Genomic DNA, 14,393 nt, shown 5'->3' with positions numbered 1-14,393 from the left:
ATTATATAATTTCATCAATCCATCCATGCAAACAAAATTAAAATTTATGTAAAAAACTCAAAATCAAATCTTCCATATTTCACTTCAAAATTCAAATTCAAATTCAAAACAAAACTAACATATATGTATATATATATATATTGTACTGTAATGGAAATTCCAGCAGTATCCCTCTTCCATCAAACAAAGTCCTTAAGTTTCCAAAGTCAAATATTGTTTTTTTTTCTTCATTTCTCAAAGGGGCATATATGTAAATCTAATATTTGTATTTAATTCAAAATTCCCTCCAAAGTTAATCAAAAGGTCACATTCAAAAAAACATTGACTAAAAGAACACAATTATATATTAAATTCCAAAATTCAACAACATCCCTGAGCCATGTTCTTTCAAAAAATAATAAATAAATTCAATTCAATATTTTAAAAAACAAATTGAAGCTAATGTGATGACAAATTATTTAGTGTTTTAAAAAAATGGGAAAAGAAAGAAGAAAAGGGGAAAAGGGGAAAAAGAAGAAGAAGGAGAAAAAACTCATACATATCTTCATTATCCTTTAGTGCACCTTCAAGCACACCCACTAACCAAAGCCCAATTCTCATTCCATATTCCAAAATTATGCATTTGCCCTTCGTCTTAATTTAGATTTACTATTTTTTTTTTTTAAAAAATAAGTATAAATCAATCTCTTCTCCTCCAATCTCATTTTTATATCATTACACAAATTAGTAAACACAATAATAATAATAAAAAAAAGAAAAACAATCTAATTACACTTAATTTCATTACATATTTCAATTTGTTAAAAAACTACCTAAATTGTTGTTGAGAGAGTGTAAGATACATTAATATTTTATTTTTTTAAAAAAAGAAGAATGAAAAAATAAAAATAATATCGAAATAATATTGAAGCCTTAAAAAATAGAAAATATTTATTGAAAACAGTTTAGAAAAATGAAGGGGCTTCAATCAGCCCTTACATTTGGTCCACAAATAGTTGGCCCTTTGATTTTCATTTTGTGTTGTTTCGCATCTCTTTGTGATGATGATGTGATTGAAGGAAATGTGTTTGCTTTTTAACCAATACCTTATACAAATTTTTATTTTTTTTTTATAAAGGTTGGAATAAATGTGGGGGAAAAATAGATTTCTTAAATAACCATTTCTACTAATTGGCCCATACTACTAAAATAAATTAATTATACAATTTTGGTGATGTTATGACTTATGAGTTATGAACATGTTACAATATTTTAAATTAAGATTGAGTCATTGACTATCGATCAATTCTGAATATAATTTAACTTTAAAAAAAGAGAAAAAGAACCAAATAAAAGAAATAAATTATTGTTTGTTTGCTAAACTAATTATTGGGGAGTAATTAATTTGCTTAATTGTTAAATTAATGAAATTAACTTCTAAAAAAATCAAATAATAACAACAACAATTATTTGTTGGATCATCTAATTTGAAAACAAGTTATCCTAATCCTAATCCTAACCTAATTACACTGTGGTAATGTATTAATAATGAACAAAAATACAAAAGTCCAAAATTTGAAAACTAATGCAATTGAAATTGAAAATAGGAGAAACCAAAGAAGAGAGGAGTAGTTTGGTATGATCTTAGCTGTACAGTTAAATGAAGGAAGGAGGAGAAGTTCTTCATTATCTGTCATCGTAACTGTCGCTTTAAACTAATAATATCCTTTTTTTTTAATGTATATATATGTTTTTGAATTCAACGTTAAACCGTAAAAGTTTTTGTTTATATCATTGAACTTGTAGTTGAACTAAATAATATATTTTTCTGTTGAAATAATAGATGTAAATTGATGAGTATGAAATTAGAACGTTTTAATCAGTTGAAAAATGTAAAAAAAACAAACAAACTTTAATTTAAGAAAAATCAAACTTTTTAGGATTATGAATGTTTAGATTAAGAAAAAGAATGATAGTTATGTTATGAATAGGAGAAAAGATTAAAGTTTGTTAAGAAATAATATGTAGAAAGGAAAGGGTAAAGTTGGTAATTTTGTGGGAAAAGATAGTCCTGAATTTGAATGTTACAGCTTTTTCTTTTACATGAAATTTCAGGCGTTGGTCTCCTCTTCTGTGGGTTTGTGAATATTTTTATGTCATTGCTTTTCATGTAGTCCTAATTTCACCAGTTCCTAGAAAAGAAAAGAAAAGGAGGAAAAAATAATGGAACAACAAAATTGGAAAATGAATTTCATTTAATTTTTTCTTTTTGTTCTTCATTTCCAATCCCAAATGGGAACCAAGCGGTTTGTGTAAGGAATTGTTTGGAACTCTACGGCTCCACCTACCTGAAACAAATTTTGAATTTTTTTTCCCTTTTTCCCTTTTCTTCAAGAGGAAAACTTGAAGCAACAACATCAACCAAAACACCCTCTTCGTCAAGTTCTTTCTCTCTTTCCTTTCCTCTCTCTCTCTTTCATTTCAATTTTTCATTTTTTTTTTTTTACAACTTTTTTGGGTTTTTCGAAACAGAGTGAGGGGAAAGGAATAGTTTCAAAGAAAACCAGAACGGAACAACCAAAACTGCTTTCTATCTTACATACCCATCGTTTCTTTTTGCCCCTTTTTTTTGTTGTTTTTGTTAGACTTCTTCGTAATCTTCCCTTCTTCTTCTTCTTCTTCTTCTTCTTCTTCTTCCCTTCTTTTGTTAATGGAGGTTTGTTTTTCAACGGAATTACCCTCTTTTGACATGACGATTGCTGTTGCTGAGTTTGTTTCTTGAGATTGTTCTGTGTTTTTTCCCTTCTAAAATCATTCGAATTTTATCATACCTTCGCTCTATTAGCTTCTTCTGCTCTGTTTCTTCTTCTTCTTCTTTTCTTTATACTTTATTTGGCCCACTAGTTTTTCCGAATTCTAATCGATTTCTGGAATCTGGGTATATAAGAATCTTATATACCCTTTTGATTTTGGGGTTTTCAATTTAGTGGTTTTGGTTTAGAGAAGGTGGTGTCTTTTGGGTTGAGAGTGAGGTAAATTTGGGGGTGGAATTTTGTGAAATTTTGGAATTTGAAGTAGTGGGGTTTTGGCAAAATGATGTTATCTGCATCGCCATCGACGATAGCTCGAAGCTCACTGGAGGAAATGCTTGATTCTCTTCGACGAAGGGATGAGATTGAGAGGCCTAAAGACTTGCCGCCTGCATTGCCGTCTCGGCCCACTTCGAAGGCTCGGATTCCGCCGGTAAAGCGGGCTTTACCCGTCAATTTCAGGGTTAATGATGACGGTTCCTCAGAGTGCTCTATTAACGTCTTTAATGGAAAGGAGGATGCAATAAGGAAGGAGAATGGTTTGGGTAACTTTGCATTCAGGAGAACAAATAGAGATCAAGATGATGAATCGCCTTACATGGTAGCTTCAAAAAATGATAATAGAGATCAAGTGAATGTTGCTTCTGCTTTACTTTCACATATTCGAAGCTCCAACTGGGAGGACAATATCAGTTATTTTCTTCAGAAGGTACTGCTGCTTTTGCTCACAATTTTTCTTATGGCGTGTTGTATGAAAAATTTTCAATGTCGAATTTGTGTAATAACGTTGCAACTTTGTTGGAGACAAGATGGTTTTTCCTTTTCTCCTTTTTCCTTTGACTTGCTTTGCTACAAAGTTAATTGCAATCACTTGGGGGCTGGATGGTGCATATTATATTTGATTTGCAACATACCAAGCTGTACAGGTTTTATACTGCCATACAACTTAATAGTTTGTTTATCGAAGCCATTTTGCAAATTCATTATTCTGGAGCCAGGAATGTGATTGTTTTTGGATAAATGACTTTCATTTGTTTGGTAATGAACTGTTGGTGTATCTCTAGCCATCTAGATCTTGTGTGGATGTTTTTCGTTAAGCTCTTGCTCTCTCCTCTATCAGAAACTCCGGGTTTGGTGTCAACTTCCAACTGGACAATGGGAGTTAGGAACTATACAGTCAAACAGTGGGATGGAGGCATGTATCATGCTCTCAAACAAAAAGGTAAGTTCATAAGCTTGGTGATTTATTAGATTCTTGAATCTTGTTTTATTGAAAAACTTGCTGACGATCAATTTACAATCTTTAGGTTGTTAAAGTTTCAACAGTAGATCTTTTACCTGCTAATCCAGATATAGTGGAGGGGGTTGATGATCTTGCACAGCTCGGTTATTTGAACGAGCCTTCGGTTATTCACAGTCTCCAGCGAAGATTTTCTCAGGATAAAATTTATGTTAGTGTGATTTAGTTTTGATAGATGCCTAATACATGTCCCCTAGAGAGATATTTTGATCTTTCTCTTTTTAACAGTTTCCTTGTTGCAGAGTAATGCAGGGTCAGTTTTGATTGCAATCAATCCGTTGAAAGACACTAAACAGTATGGAAATGAATTAATTACAGCCTATAGACAAAGAGTTATGAACAACCCTCATGTTTATGTTATAGCTGATTCTGCCTATTCTGCGATGATGCAAGGTAAAACAATTCATCTGCATATCTTTTGTATGTTTTGTTTATTTAAACTTTTATTTTCTTGGTTGTATTTATTCTGTAACACTCACAAATCTGGGTTCACATTCCTGTTGCAGATGAAGTTAACCAATCTATTATCATCAGGTTAGATTTCAACCTAATATTTGGAATTCAGGATATCTCTGTGTGCATAACTTGTAGTCACTATTATGCTTAGAATTAAATGGTTTTGTTTTTGTTTGTGTCTAGTGGAGAAAGTGGAGCTGGCAAAACTGAGACAGCAAAAGTTGCCGTTCAATACCTGACTGCTCTTGGAGGTGGCAACGGCATAGACGATAGAATCCCACAGGCAAATGTTATACTGGAAGCGTTTGGGAATGCTAAAACCTCCAGAAACAACAATGCCAGCAGATTTGTCAGTTTCTTTTCCTTGTTATTTGCATTACCGCTTCCCATTTTTCAATTGAGCAAAAGAACCATATCAGACTTTTTAGTCTGACCAAAATAGTTTGTTCCTTGTGCAGGGGAAGTTGATTGAAATTCTTTTTAGCAGAACAGGGAAGATATGTGGTGCTGTAATCCAGACATGTAAGGAACTTTTGTGCTGAAACTATTTTTTTCTTATAAGAAACATAACTTTCATTGCAAAAAAAGTGTGACTTTTTTATTTTATGGCTTATGTTACTGCTTACTTTTTTATTGACTTTCTGTAACCATGCGTGCATATCACATGCTGACTCACCTGGAATTTCAAATAGTTCTGTTGGAAAAGGTAATTATCTCTATTCTATCAGATCTTTGATAAAAAATACTGTGTAGTTTGTGTCACCCTGAAGTTGTTATGTCTTCTTTGAGCAGTCAAGAGTTGTTCAGCTCGTCAATGGTGAGAGATCATTTCATGTCTTTTATCAACTTTGTGCTGGAGCACCATCTACACTTAAAGGTATTTGTGTTATTATCTTCATTTCTCAATTATCTACATCTACAGTTTCTGTTTTTTATAACCATGGCAGACACAAATTTCGTAATTATATTGCCCATCTTAATTTCTGTTACCAAGAATGTTGGACAGTCTAAATCTTTTTCTAGAGTACTTATGTTAGGTGATGTACTTGCGTATTTGTATCATGGCTGTAGGAATGCATTATTACTTTACCTAATAATCTTATGATGCCAAGATCTTTTAATATGAATCTGTCAAAGATAGCTATAGGATAATCATTAATCGAATTAATAATACAATATACTTGTTACTTTACCTAACAAGTTTATAATCTTATGATGCCAAGATCTTTTAATATGAATCTGTCAAAGATAGCTATAGGATAATCATTAATCGAATTAATAATACAATATACTTGTTACTTTACCTAACAAGTTTATTGTATTGTTGCTTATTACTTGAATTATCTTGACGTTTAGGTCATGTAATTTACATCTTTTCAGCAGTAACAGAGCACATGATAATTTAGGCTCTTTCTTTCCCTCTTTTTTTTTTTATAATTTATTATTATTATTATTGTTTTTGTTCTTTTTACTACCGAGACCTGTCAATTTTGGTTCCCTTACAACGACGCTTCTCTTTATTGATATTAGAAGTATTGTGGTACAGTGACTGCAGTCTTTGGATATGTTTCCCTCTTCATGAACATCTAAAAATTATACTTATTTAGCTGTTTTTATTTTTTCAGAGAAATTGAATATCAGAGTGCCCAGTGAGTACAGTTACCTTAATCAGAGTGAATGTCTGGTGATTGGTGGTGTGGATGATGCACGGAAATTTCATACTCTTGTGGTAAAGAAATCTATAGTACTTTTATTTGACTGCAACCAACCAACCATTTTAAGATTTTATTTTATCTGAAATGTTTTAAATCCTTTTTCCTTCTTGCCTACAGGAAGCCCTAGATATACTTAAATTCACAAAAGAAGATCAAGAGCATGCATTTGGTTTGCTTGCTGCGGTTTTGTGGATAGGAAACATTACGTTTCAAACAATTGATAGTGAAAATCATGTGGAGGTCATGGCTAATGAAGGTAATTCACGAAGCAAGATTTGTACTACTTTGTTTAATGTAGCATGCATTTAACTACACTTGATGATATAATTTGACCGTGGTAGTATCAGTAGGTTAAAGGGAACACTTTGGTGTTTAGGACCTACATAGTTTTTTCTTCACAAGTGACAATTGATGGAATAGAATATGTGGGGCTTAGTTTTTACCCAAGCCTCTATAATGTTTTGAAACTGCTACAACATCTTATTTTCTCTATAGCTAGGTTTGAGTCAACTTATGGATGTCTTAGCTAATCTCACTGTACAATTGTTTGATTTTACAAAAAAATGAAATAGCTAATATCTTTAGTAGGTTACTTCCATAGTTTGACCTGTGATCTCCCTCCAGACGAACACATGGCATTTTGGTCAAGGGATCTTATTGTTTTTTTGATATAGCCTAGCTCTCATTCTCAATTCTGATAAGTAATTTATGATGGTTTTTGTATAAAATAAAATGTAAGTAATTTTTTGTTAGTTTCCATACACCTTTTCTCTTTTTTCTTTCTGTGTGTCTGCATGTATCTGCAGATGGTTTTGCCTCTTCACAAGGTAAAGTGAGAGACAAGGCCTTTTCATTTACTTATACGTATTTATAACATTTTTTCCCCGTTTTTAATACAGCGGTCGCTAATGCTGCCAAGCTGATGGGTTGCAGTCCCAATGAGCTTAAGTTAGTTTTGTCGACCCAGAAAGTGCAATCAGGCAACAATAGTATTGCTACAAAAATGACTTTACGACAGGTTGCTTTCTAGTTTCATTTGTGAAGTCAACATGTATCAATTTCCAGTTGTCTACGAATGCACCCTTCTATTGTGACATGATGTCCATTTGTCCTTACTTACAGGCAACCGATGCTAGAGATGCTTTGGCAAAATTTATCTATGCGAGCTTGTTTGACTGGGTTGTAGAACAGATCAACAAGTCACTTAAACCAAGAACGGAGCATTCTGGAAGATCCATAAATATCCTAGACTTCTATGGGTTTGAGTCATTTAAGGCATGTTATTTTACTCATCTATGTGTATTTTTCTATGCAAAGATATGTTATGGTGATTATCTTGTTGTCTCCAAATTCAGAAGAATGGCTTCGAACAATTTTGTATCAATTATGCAAACGAGAGACTGCAGCAGCATTTTTGTAGGCACGTGTTCAAACTTCAGCAAGAGGTGAGAGTCTAACATCGCTCTACTAATTTTGATCAGATTATTCTTATGATGTTTGTGCTTAATATTACTGTATTGCTGTTTCTAAAGATGAAGGTGACTGAATGGTTTTGCAATCATATGCTCATGCTTCTGGATGCAATTCTTTAAAGAAAATGTATCTCTTGTTCTCCTCTTCATTCTGAAATTTTCCATGCACTTCCATAATTAAATGATTCATTGTTTTGCAAGTACTTCTAGTTTCCCAAGTGGAGGTCCCATGAATCTCTTATTCTACTCTGCAAATTGTATACTTCTTTCCAATAATATTTGTTTGTTCTTGCTAAACAAAATAGAATTCTATAAGCAATCCAAGTAAAGTTGCATACTAGGCATACAAAAAGGGACACTTACCTTAATTGTTGATATATTTGATGCTATGGCTCTTGTAAGTAGAAGTTCTAGAAGTTCCTTAGTTGATTGGTTTATTTTGCAGGACTACGAATTGAATGGTGTTGATGGCACAAAAGTCAACTTTGAAGACAATCTACAGTGTTTGAATCTTATTGAGAAGGTATCCTATTTCTGAAACTAGAATTCACTCATGATAGTTGTTTCAACATAATTACAAGATTGGATATCTTTTAGAACATATATATAAAAATGGGGCTTTTGCAACAATAAAAAAGAAAACTTGTGACATGATAAAATACTTTGCAAAAGTGGCTCAAATGTAAGAATTGTATATATGCGGTAGGTAGATCACAGACCTATTTTACATTAGGAATTTTAGTTTTATGTTTTATCAATAATACATAAATGCTATATATTCATATCTGTTATCGATGTTAAAAAAACAAATTGTGCGCCTATATATACTTTATATTAGGTGTATATCAGCAGTTATAACCTTGTCACTTAATTGGTATACAATATATTAGTGGTCTAATTTATATTAAGTTATCAGAGATCTACTTAATCAATGATACTAAAAGGGTATCTCACAAAGGGAAAATTTGACATATTTACAAATTATTTTCCTGGGCAACAAATTTGCAAATATTTCAACTAAGTTCCCCACTCATTATAGCTTCGTTAAAAAAGTATTTATCAGTTTATATGATAGCATAAATGGATTCCTAGAGTTACAATGGACCTTGTTCCAGTGCTAAAGATTCAGATACATGCCTTTTGTTTAGACTTGTTTCTTTTTGCTTGAACTTTATATCTGTGTGTATGTATATATTGATTTTCTTAGTCAATGAGACTATTTGCCATATCTGGTGTAATTGTGCAGAAACCACTTGGAGTTCTAGCTTTGTTGGACGAAGAGTTAAATTTTACCAAAGCTACTGATCTGACATTTGCTAATAAACTAAAGCAACACTTTAAATCTCAACCTCACTTCAAAGGGGAAAGAGGCAGGGCTTTTGGTGTTCGCCATTATGCTGGAGAGGTAAGTTGTTTCTATCTCCTTTGGCCTTTTTCCTTCTTAAGGCAATTTGTTAATTACTGTGCACACATTTTATCATCTTTGTTCCCTTCTGTAGGTTGTATACGATACAAATGGGTTTTTGGAGAAGAACAGAGATCTGCTGCATTCAGATGCCATCCAACTCTTTTCATCATGTACTTGCAAGCTACTGCAATTACTTGCCTCAAAAATGATTAACCAGTCCCACAAACCAACAGTTTCAATGTGCTCTACAAAAATAGTAGAATCCCCTGAGCCAGGTGTTGGAACCAAGTACAAGGTAAAATGGTTGTGAGAATTTTGTATTTCTTTATTAGAACTTTTTTTATTTTTTGTAAACTAATTGAAATTGCATTTTCCAAATTTTTTTTATGTATCTCTTCTATTTTGGCAGGTTCTACTATTTGACCTATTTCATAAATTGGAGAGCACCAACCATCATTTCATTTGTTGCATAAGGCCGAACAGAAATCAAGTTGGTGGCTCATTCGAGGAGGACCTTGTCTTACAACAGCTTAGATACTTTGGAATTTTGGAGGTTGTCAGAATTTCAAGATCTGGATATCCTACCAGGATGACGCATCAAGAATTTGCTGGAAGGTATAAGGAATAGTTTTTCACTAGTTTCGTTAGATTTTATACTATAACCATTACTAGACTGTTATTGAGTTTCATGTCTGAATATGATGTAAGGTATGGATTCCTCCTTAAAGAAACCAGTGTATCTCAAGATTCATTGAGTATATCAATTGCTGTTCTGCAACAATTTAATGTCCACCCAGAGATGTACCGTGTTGGCTATATCAAACTATTTTTCCGTACAGGGCAGGTGAGTCCTGTCTTGTTTGCCATTTCTTTTTCCTTTTTTATCTCTCTTTCAGTCTTTCTTTTTCCCCTAGTTTAGATAAAACAAATGGTAAACGAACTTTACATAACAAGAAGCTGATATTTGGTGGTTGTTTTTCTAGCCTCGTGTGAGATTTTGTATGTTTTTTCTCATTAAATCATTCTGATATAAATTATTGTCCTGGTGATCTTTGTTATGATTCTTAAGTTATTTCCTGGTGTAAGTATACTGTGCAACAAATTTTACAATTGGCGTACGTGTAGAAAACTGATGGGTACATGCAGCATTTAATCTCTGAATCTGTTGTATAGCTTCGTACATGCAACATTTAGATGGAAATTCATTATAATTAGGTTATCATTTGGGTGGTTTTTAACTCTGTAACAAATTACAAACTTCGTGATGTGTTCTTTTCCTTCTTCCTTTGTGATCTTCTGGTTACTTTCTCATTAAGGATGAACCTGGGATGCAATAAAAATTGAAATTTCTAGCTGCATGAACTGAAAATCTTGGTAGGTTGGAGAGTTGAGTTTCAACTTCTGACCTTAGTATGATAATGAGAAGCTTTGCTATGTGAGATAAATAAATTTTCAATTAAAAATTCAATCATGCTGATGTGTTTATGTGGTTCTCAGATTAGGGCATTGGATGAAAGGAAGAAGCAAGTTATGCAGGGCATCTTAGGAATACAAAAGTACTTTCGTGGTTGCCATGCCCGTGGAAACTTCCATGATCTTAAGCAAGGGGCCACTACCTTACAATCATGTAATATGTCAATCTTTAAGGTTTTGATTGCCGGTTGCGTATTATGTTGGTGCTGTTGTATTGATAGTTAGATTTGACATATTTATTTTTTAGTTTCATATTATCTGTCCTTACCTTTGGGCCTTTTTGCTTGGGAGAATTATACTTATTTTTTAATGGGAGAATTATACTTATTTTTTAATGGGAGAATTATACAATTCAATCGTTCATACTTGCATTTCATTTTCAACCTTCTCACTTTCTTTCCTAAAGAGTTTATCCCCTTGTTAATTCTTACTCCGTAAACATAGTTGCATGCTTCTAATTAAGAGGATGGTCTGCAATAAATGCTAATAAATCATTTTATTTATGCAGTTATTCGTGGTGAAAATGCCAGAAGGAGATGTACCGTGAAGAGGTTCTCATTTGTTGTGTATGCCTTCAGCGTTCCTAAGAAGGTCTATGAAGTTCAGGCAGTCATACGATTACAATCTGGTAAACATTACTGTTGTGTCCCAGTGCACATTTGAAATGATTGGTATCATATTAAATCTTGGATTTTTCATTTTACCCCTCAGTAATACGTGGTTCGTTGGCTCGAAAGCATTTAAGCATGCTTGATTCAAAGAAGTTTATTGAAAACAAAAAATCTAAATTGAACAAAGGCAGAAGGGTTTCAGAGGTAAAAGCACTCCACCTATGATCTCACGTACCTGCTTTTTTCCTCGTGTTATTTCTTTTCTGGTTGATATAGTTGTCTTTTTCAGTATTTCCTTTCGAGTTAAGAAGTTCCTACAGCATCTTTTTCACTCTCACATACACGTACTCATAGGTCATATTGAGCCTTCTGTAGCCATAGCACTCTCTCATGTCAACAATTTTAAATTCCACTGTTTTAAATAATTCATATGAAATATCTTTTGGTGTAAATCTTAACCACCATTTTAAAGCTATCATTTTTCCTTTCTTGTTACAAATTGGAAACATATTTTGTTTGCCCTATAATATGGGCTCCTTTTGTTCCTTGGATATTTCATCTGATCAATAGAATCGTCTCTTATATTAAGAAAAAAAAAATATATATGAAATTGACTTCTTGTCACTCGTTGGTCTGCGGTTTTACTTTTGCTGGGATAATCCAGCACATTTCATTCCACATTTGCTAAATAATTTTGATTATAGAACTCTCAAGAGCTTTCTTTGATGAGTTAAATTAATTCCTGCGACTTTGCAGCATCTGGCAAACATTTCATATGTATGCTATTTTTCTAAAGTTCATATGATCGTTTATTGAGTAATCCTGCTCATATGATTATATTCTTTTTCCTCGAGTAGGAAAAGTTTCAAGAACGGGCTCAATCCCTACCAACAAGTCTGACTGAGCTTCAAAAGAGGGTTGTGGAGGCAGAAGCAACCATAGAGAAAAAGGAAGGGGAAAATGCCGCACTGCGGGAGCAAGTAAAACAATTCGAGTCTAGGCGGCTAGAATATGAAGCTAAGATGAAATCCATGGAGGATATGTGGCAAAAGCAGATGGCATCTTTGCAAGTAAGTTCTACAAGGGAGTAAACTTCTTGCAGAATTGTATTTTTTTCACCTCTAAATGCATTCAACACACAGCACCATCTAATATTTTGTTCAACATTTTGCTAGATAACTCTGAAAAGTTCACTTGATTGTAGTTTCAGGATACTTAACTTTATACTCATCATATGAACTAAGCTATAATTCTTAATGCAGATGAGTCTTGCTGCTGCTAAGAAGACACTTGCTGCTGAAAATGCAGCCCCACCTGGAAGAGTTGATGCTGGTAACTCACCACCTCACTATTACGATTCTGAGGACATGACGTCCATGGGATCTCGAACTCCTGGTGGTACAACACCTACGAAAGCCTCTGGAATCTCTGAAGGGGGAACAGGCCGAGAAATGAATGGTACTGTAGTTGCAGTCAACAATCTTGTAAAGGAATTTGAACAGCGTAAAACTGCATTTGACGATGATGCTAAAGCTTTAATTGAAGCAAAATCAGGTTCTGATGCAAATCCAGATGAAGAATACCGTAAAATTAAAGCCCGATTTGAAGCATGGAAAAAAGAGTACAAGGCTAGATTACGGGAAACAAAAGCTAAGGTTCATCATAAACATGGTCATTTCGAAGTTGATAGGCTTCGTCGAAAATGGTGGGGAAAGTTCAGCTCAAAAGCATCATAACCTGTCAGTTTTGGACAAGTTGATTCAGTTCAGCTTAAGTTGATTCAGTTCAGCATTGTGAATGAATAGATATGTTTCGACAAGGTGTGGAGAGAATTGTCAAGTTGTCTTCAGACAATCGACAACTTGTGGGTGTTGAAGCTGAACCTGACAAAGCCGAGAAATGTGTCACCCATTCATGGGATGGAAGGGAGAGTGTTCAGAAGATTGTGTATAGCTAAATAGTGATTTGCTGAGAGATTTCAGAACCATCATCTCCGCTGCATAGTTTAGTTTGTGTATAGTTTCTCTATTGTCATTATATTTAGTTTGAAAGTATAGATCTTGATAGTTTGTAGCAAAGGAATAGAAGAAAGTGTTCATATTGTTTGTACTACTGAATAGAGTGAATGAGCTCCATTATTTTATGGAAAGCTTAGTTTACTGGTATTCTTTGCACTCATTTATCAGTTGTCATTAGTTTCTTCTCTGAAGCTACAAAATCTATTACAATCCATTTTTCCACTTTCCCATTTTTTACTTTTGCAATTAGTTACTTTGTGAAGATGTGAGGGACTTTGGCCTACTTCTTTGTGGAGTTATGTATTCAAACATTTTACATCTTTCTTTTGACCCATCAGAACCATGTGAAAACCCTTTACATCCAAATTGGGATTGATCAACGAGTGCATTTATCATTTCCCATGGATTATCTGAACTGATTAGAGTTTTGTGTGTCATTCGCTGCTTGTTTTTGTAGATTAGTGCATCCATGGTGTTAGTTTTTGAAAATGGCAACAAGAGAAATGTGGAGAGTTTTTTGAGTTGTGGAAGTATGAATGTATATTAGGAAATTCCACAAGCTCGTCTTGACAAGGAGTCCAGCAACGTCCCCAAATACAAAATATAATTACATTGGGCAGCCATTTCATTAAGTTAAGCCCATATGGAGTTTTGAGATGAATGACAATGTTGATATGTTGTTATGACTTAGCCATCATTTTCTCAAGAAAAGGCAGTCCCGCTAGAAAATAGTTTCAAAATCCCTTTCTCTTATTTTAGAGACTCTAGTGAACAATTACCAATAATCTGTTAAAGTTTCACCACTGGAAAAACTACTATTTGTTTCAATTGTTTTATTGAAAAGCAACAAACATCAAACACCAATTTACTTGAAAACTTGAGGTTGGAAAGAAAAACCATAATACTTTTGTTTTTATTATTTTCTGTTGATTTACAGGTACAATGAAAAAGAATAAAAATAAAATAAAATGAGGTAAAAAAGGAAAAGATTTTGGGAATTAGGGTAAATCTTTTAACAGTTTTGTAATGGGGAAATTCATTTTCTGTTGGCAACACAGGGCCGGGGACAGGGAATACATTTCCCGACTCCATCCCCATCCCGATTTCCCGCCCCGACTCTATTAAAAATATAATTAATTAAATTTATATAT

General features: G+C 33.5%; 1 protein-coding gene across 1 annotated transcript; it reads left to right on the top strand.

Annotated features, from left to right (window-relative positions):
• The first annotated feature begins 2,117 nt into the window (after positions 1 to 2,117).
• LOC101210624 (myosin-2) lies at positions 2,118 to 13,470 on the top strand. Its single transcript, XM_004146796.3, has 24 exons — positions 2,118 to 3,498; positions 3,910 to 4,011; positions 4,097 to 4,240; positions 4,332 to 4,482; positions 4,596 to 4,623; positions 4,729 to 4,894; positions 5,004 to 5,067; positions 5,238 to 5,251; positions 5,338 to 5,422; positions 6,171 to 6,274; positions 6,378 to 6,516; positions 7,160 to 7,278; positions 7,383 to 7,535; positions 7,616 to 7,705; positions 8,178 to 8,255; positions 8,979 to 9,137; positions 9,232 to 9,435; positions 9,550 to 9,755; positions 9,849 to 9,984; positions 10,638 to 10,767; positions 11,122 to 11,241; positions 11,325 to 11,428; positions 12,082 to 12,294; positions 12,487 to 13,470. Exons 1-24 carry the CDS (start codon positions 3,073 to 3,075, stop codon positions 12,958 to 12,960), a joined length of 3,609 nt encoding a protein of 1,202 aa, XP_004146844.1. The 5' UTR covers positions 2,118 to 3,072; the 3' UTR covers positions 12,961 to 13,470.
• The last annotated feature ends 923 nt before the right edge of the window (positions 13,471 to 14,393 follow it).

The sequence above is a fragment of the Cucumis sativus genome, chromosome 3, assembly GCF_000004075.3.
Source record: "Cucumis sativus cultivar 9930 chromosome 3, Cucumber_9930_V3, whole genome shotgun sequence".
In the NCBI taxonomy this organism is placed as follows: domain Eukaryota; kingdom Viridiplantae; phylum Streptophyta; class Magnoliopsida; order Cucurbitales; family Cucurbitaceae; genus Cucumis; species Cucumis sativus.
The sequence above is the reverse complement of the archived record's forward strand: the minus strand, read 5'-3'. Positions and strand labels throughout refer to the sequence as shown.

Bases quoted from the DNA above. Each gene is read 5' to 3' on its own strand.
- LOC101210624 (XM_004146796.3), top strand. From the start codon at position 3,073: ATGATGTTATCTGCATCGCCATCGACGATAGCTCGAAGCTCACTGGAG. The intron at 4,483-4,595 runs GTAAAACAATTC...TTCCTGTTGCAG, and splicing joins CTATTCTGCGATGATGCAAG to ATGAAGTTAACCAATCTATT. The intron at 9,436-9,549 runs GTAAAATGGTTG...CTATTTTGGCAG, and splicing joins GTGTTGGAACCAAGTACAAG to GTTCTACTATTTGACCTATT.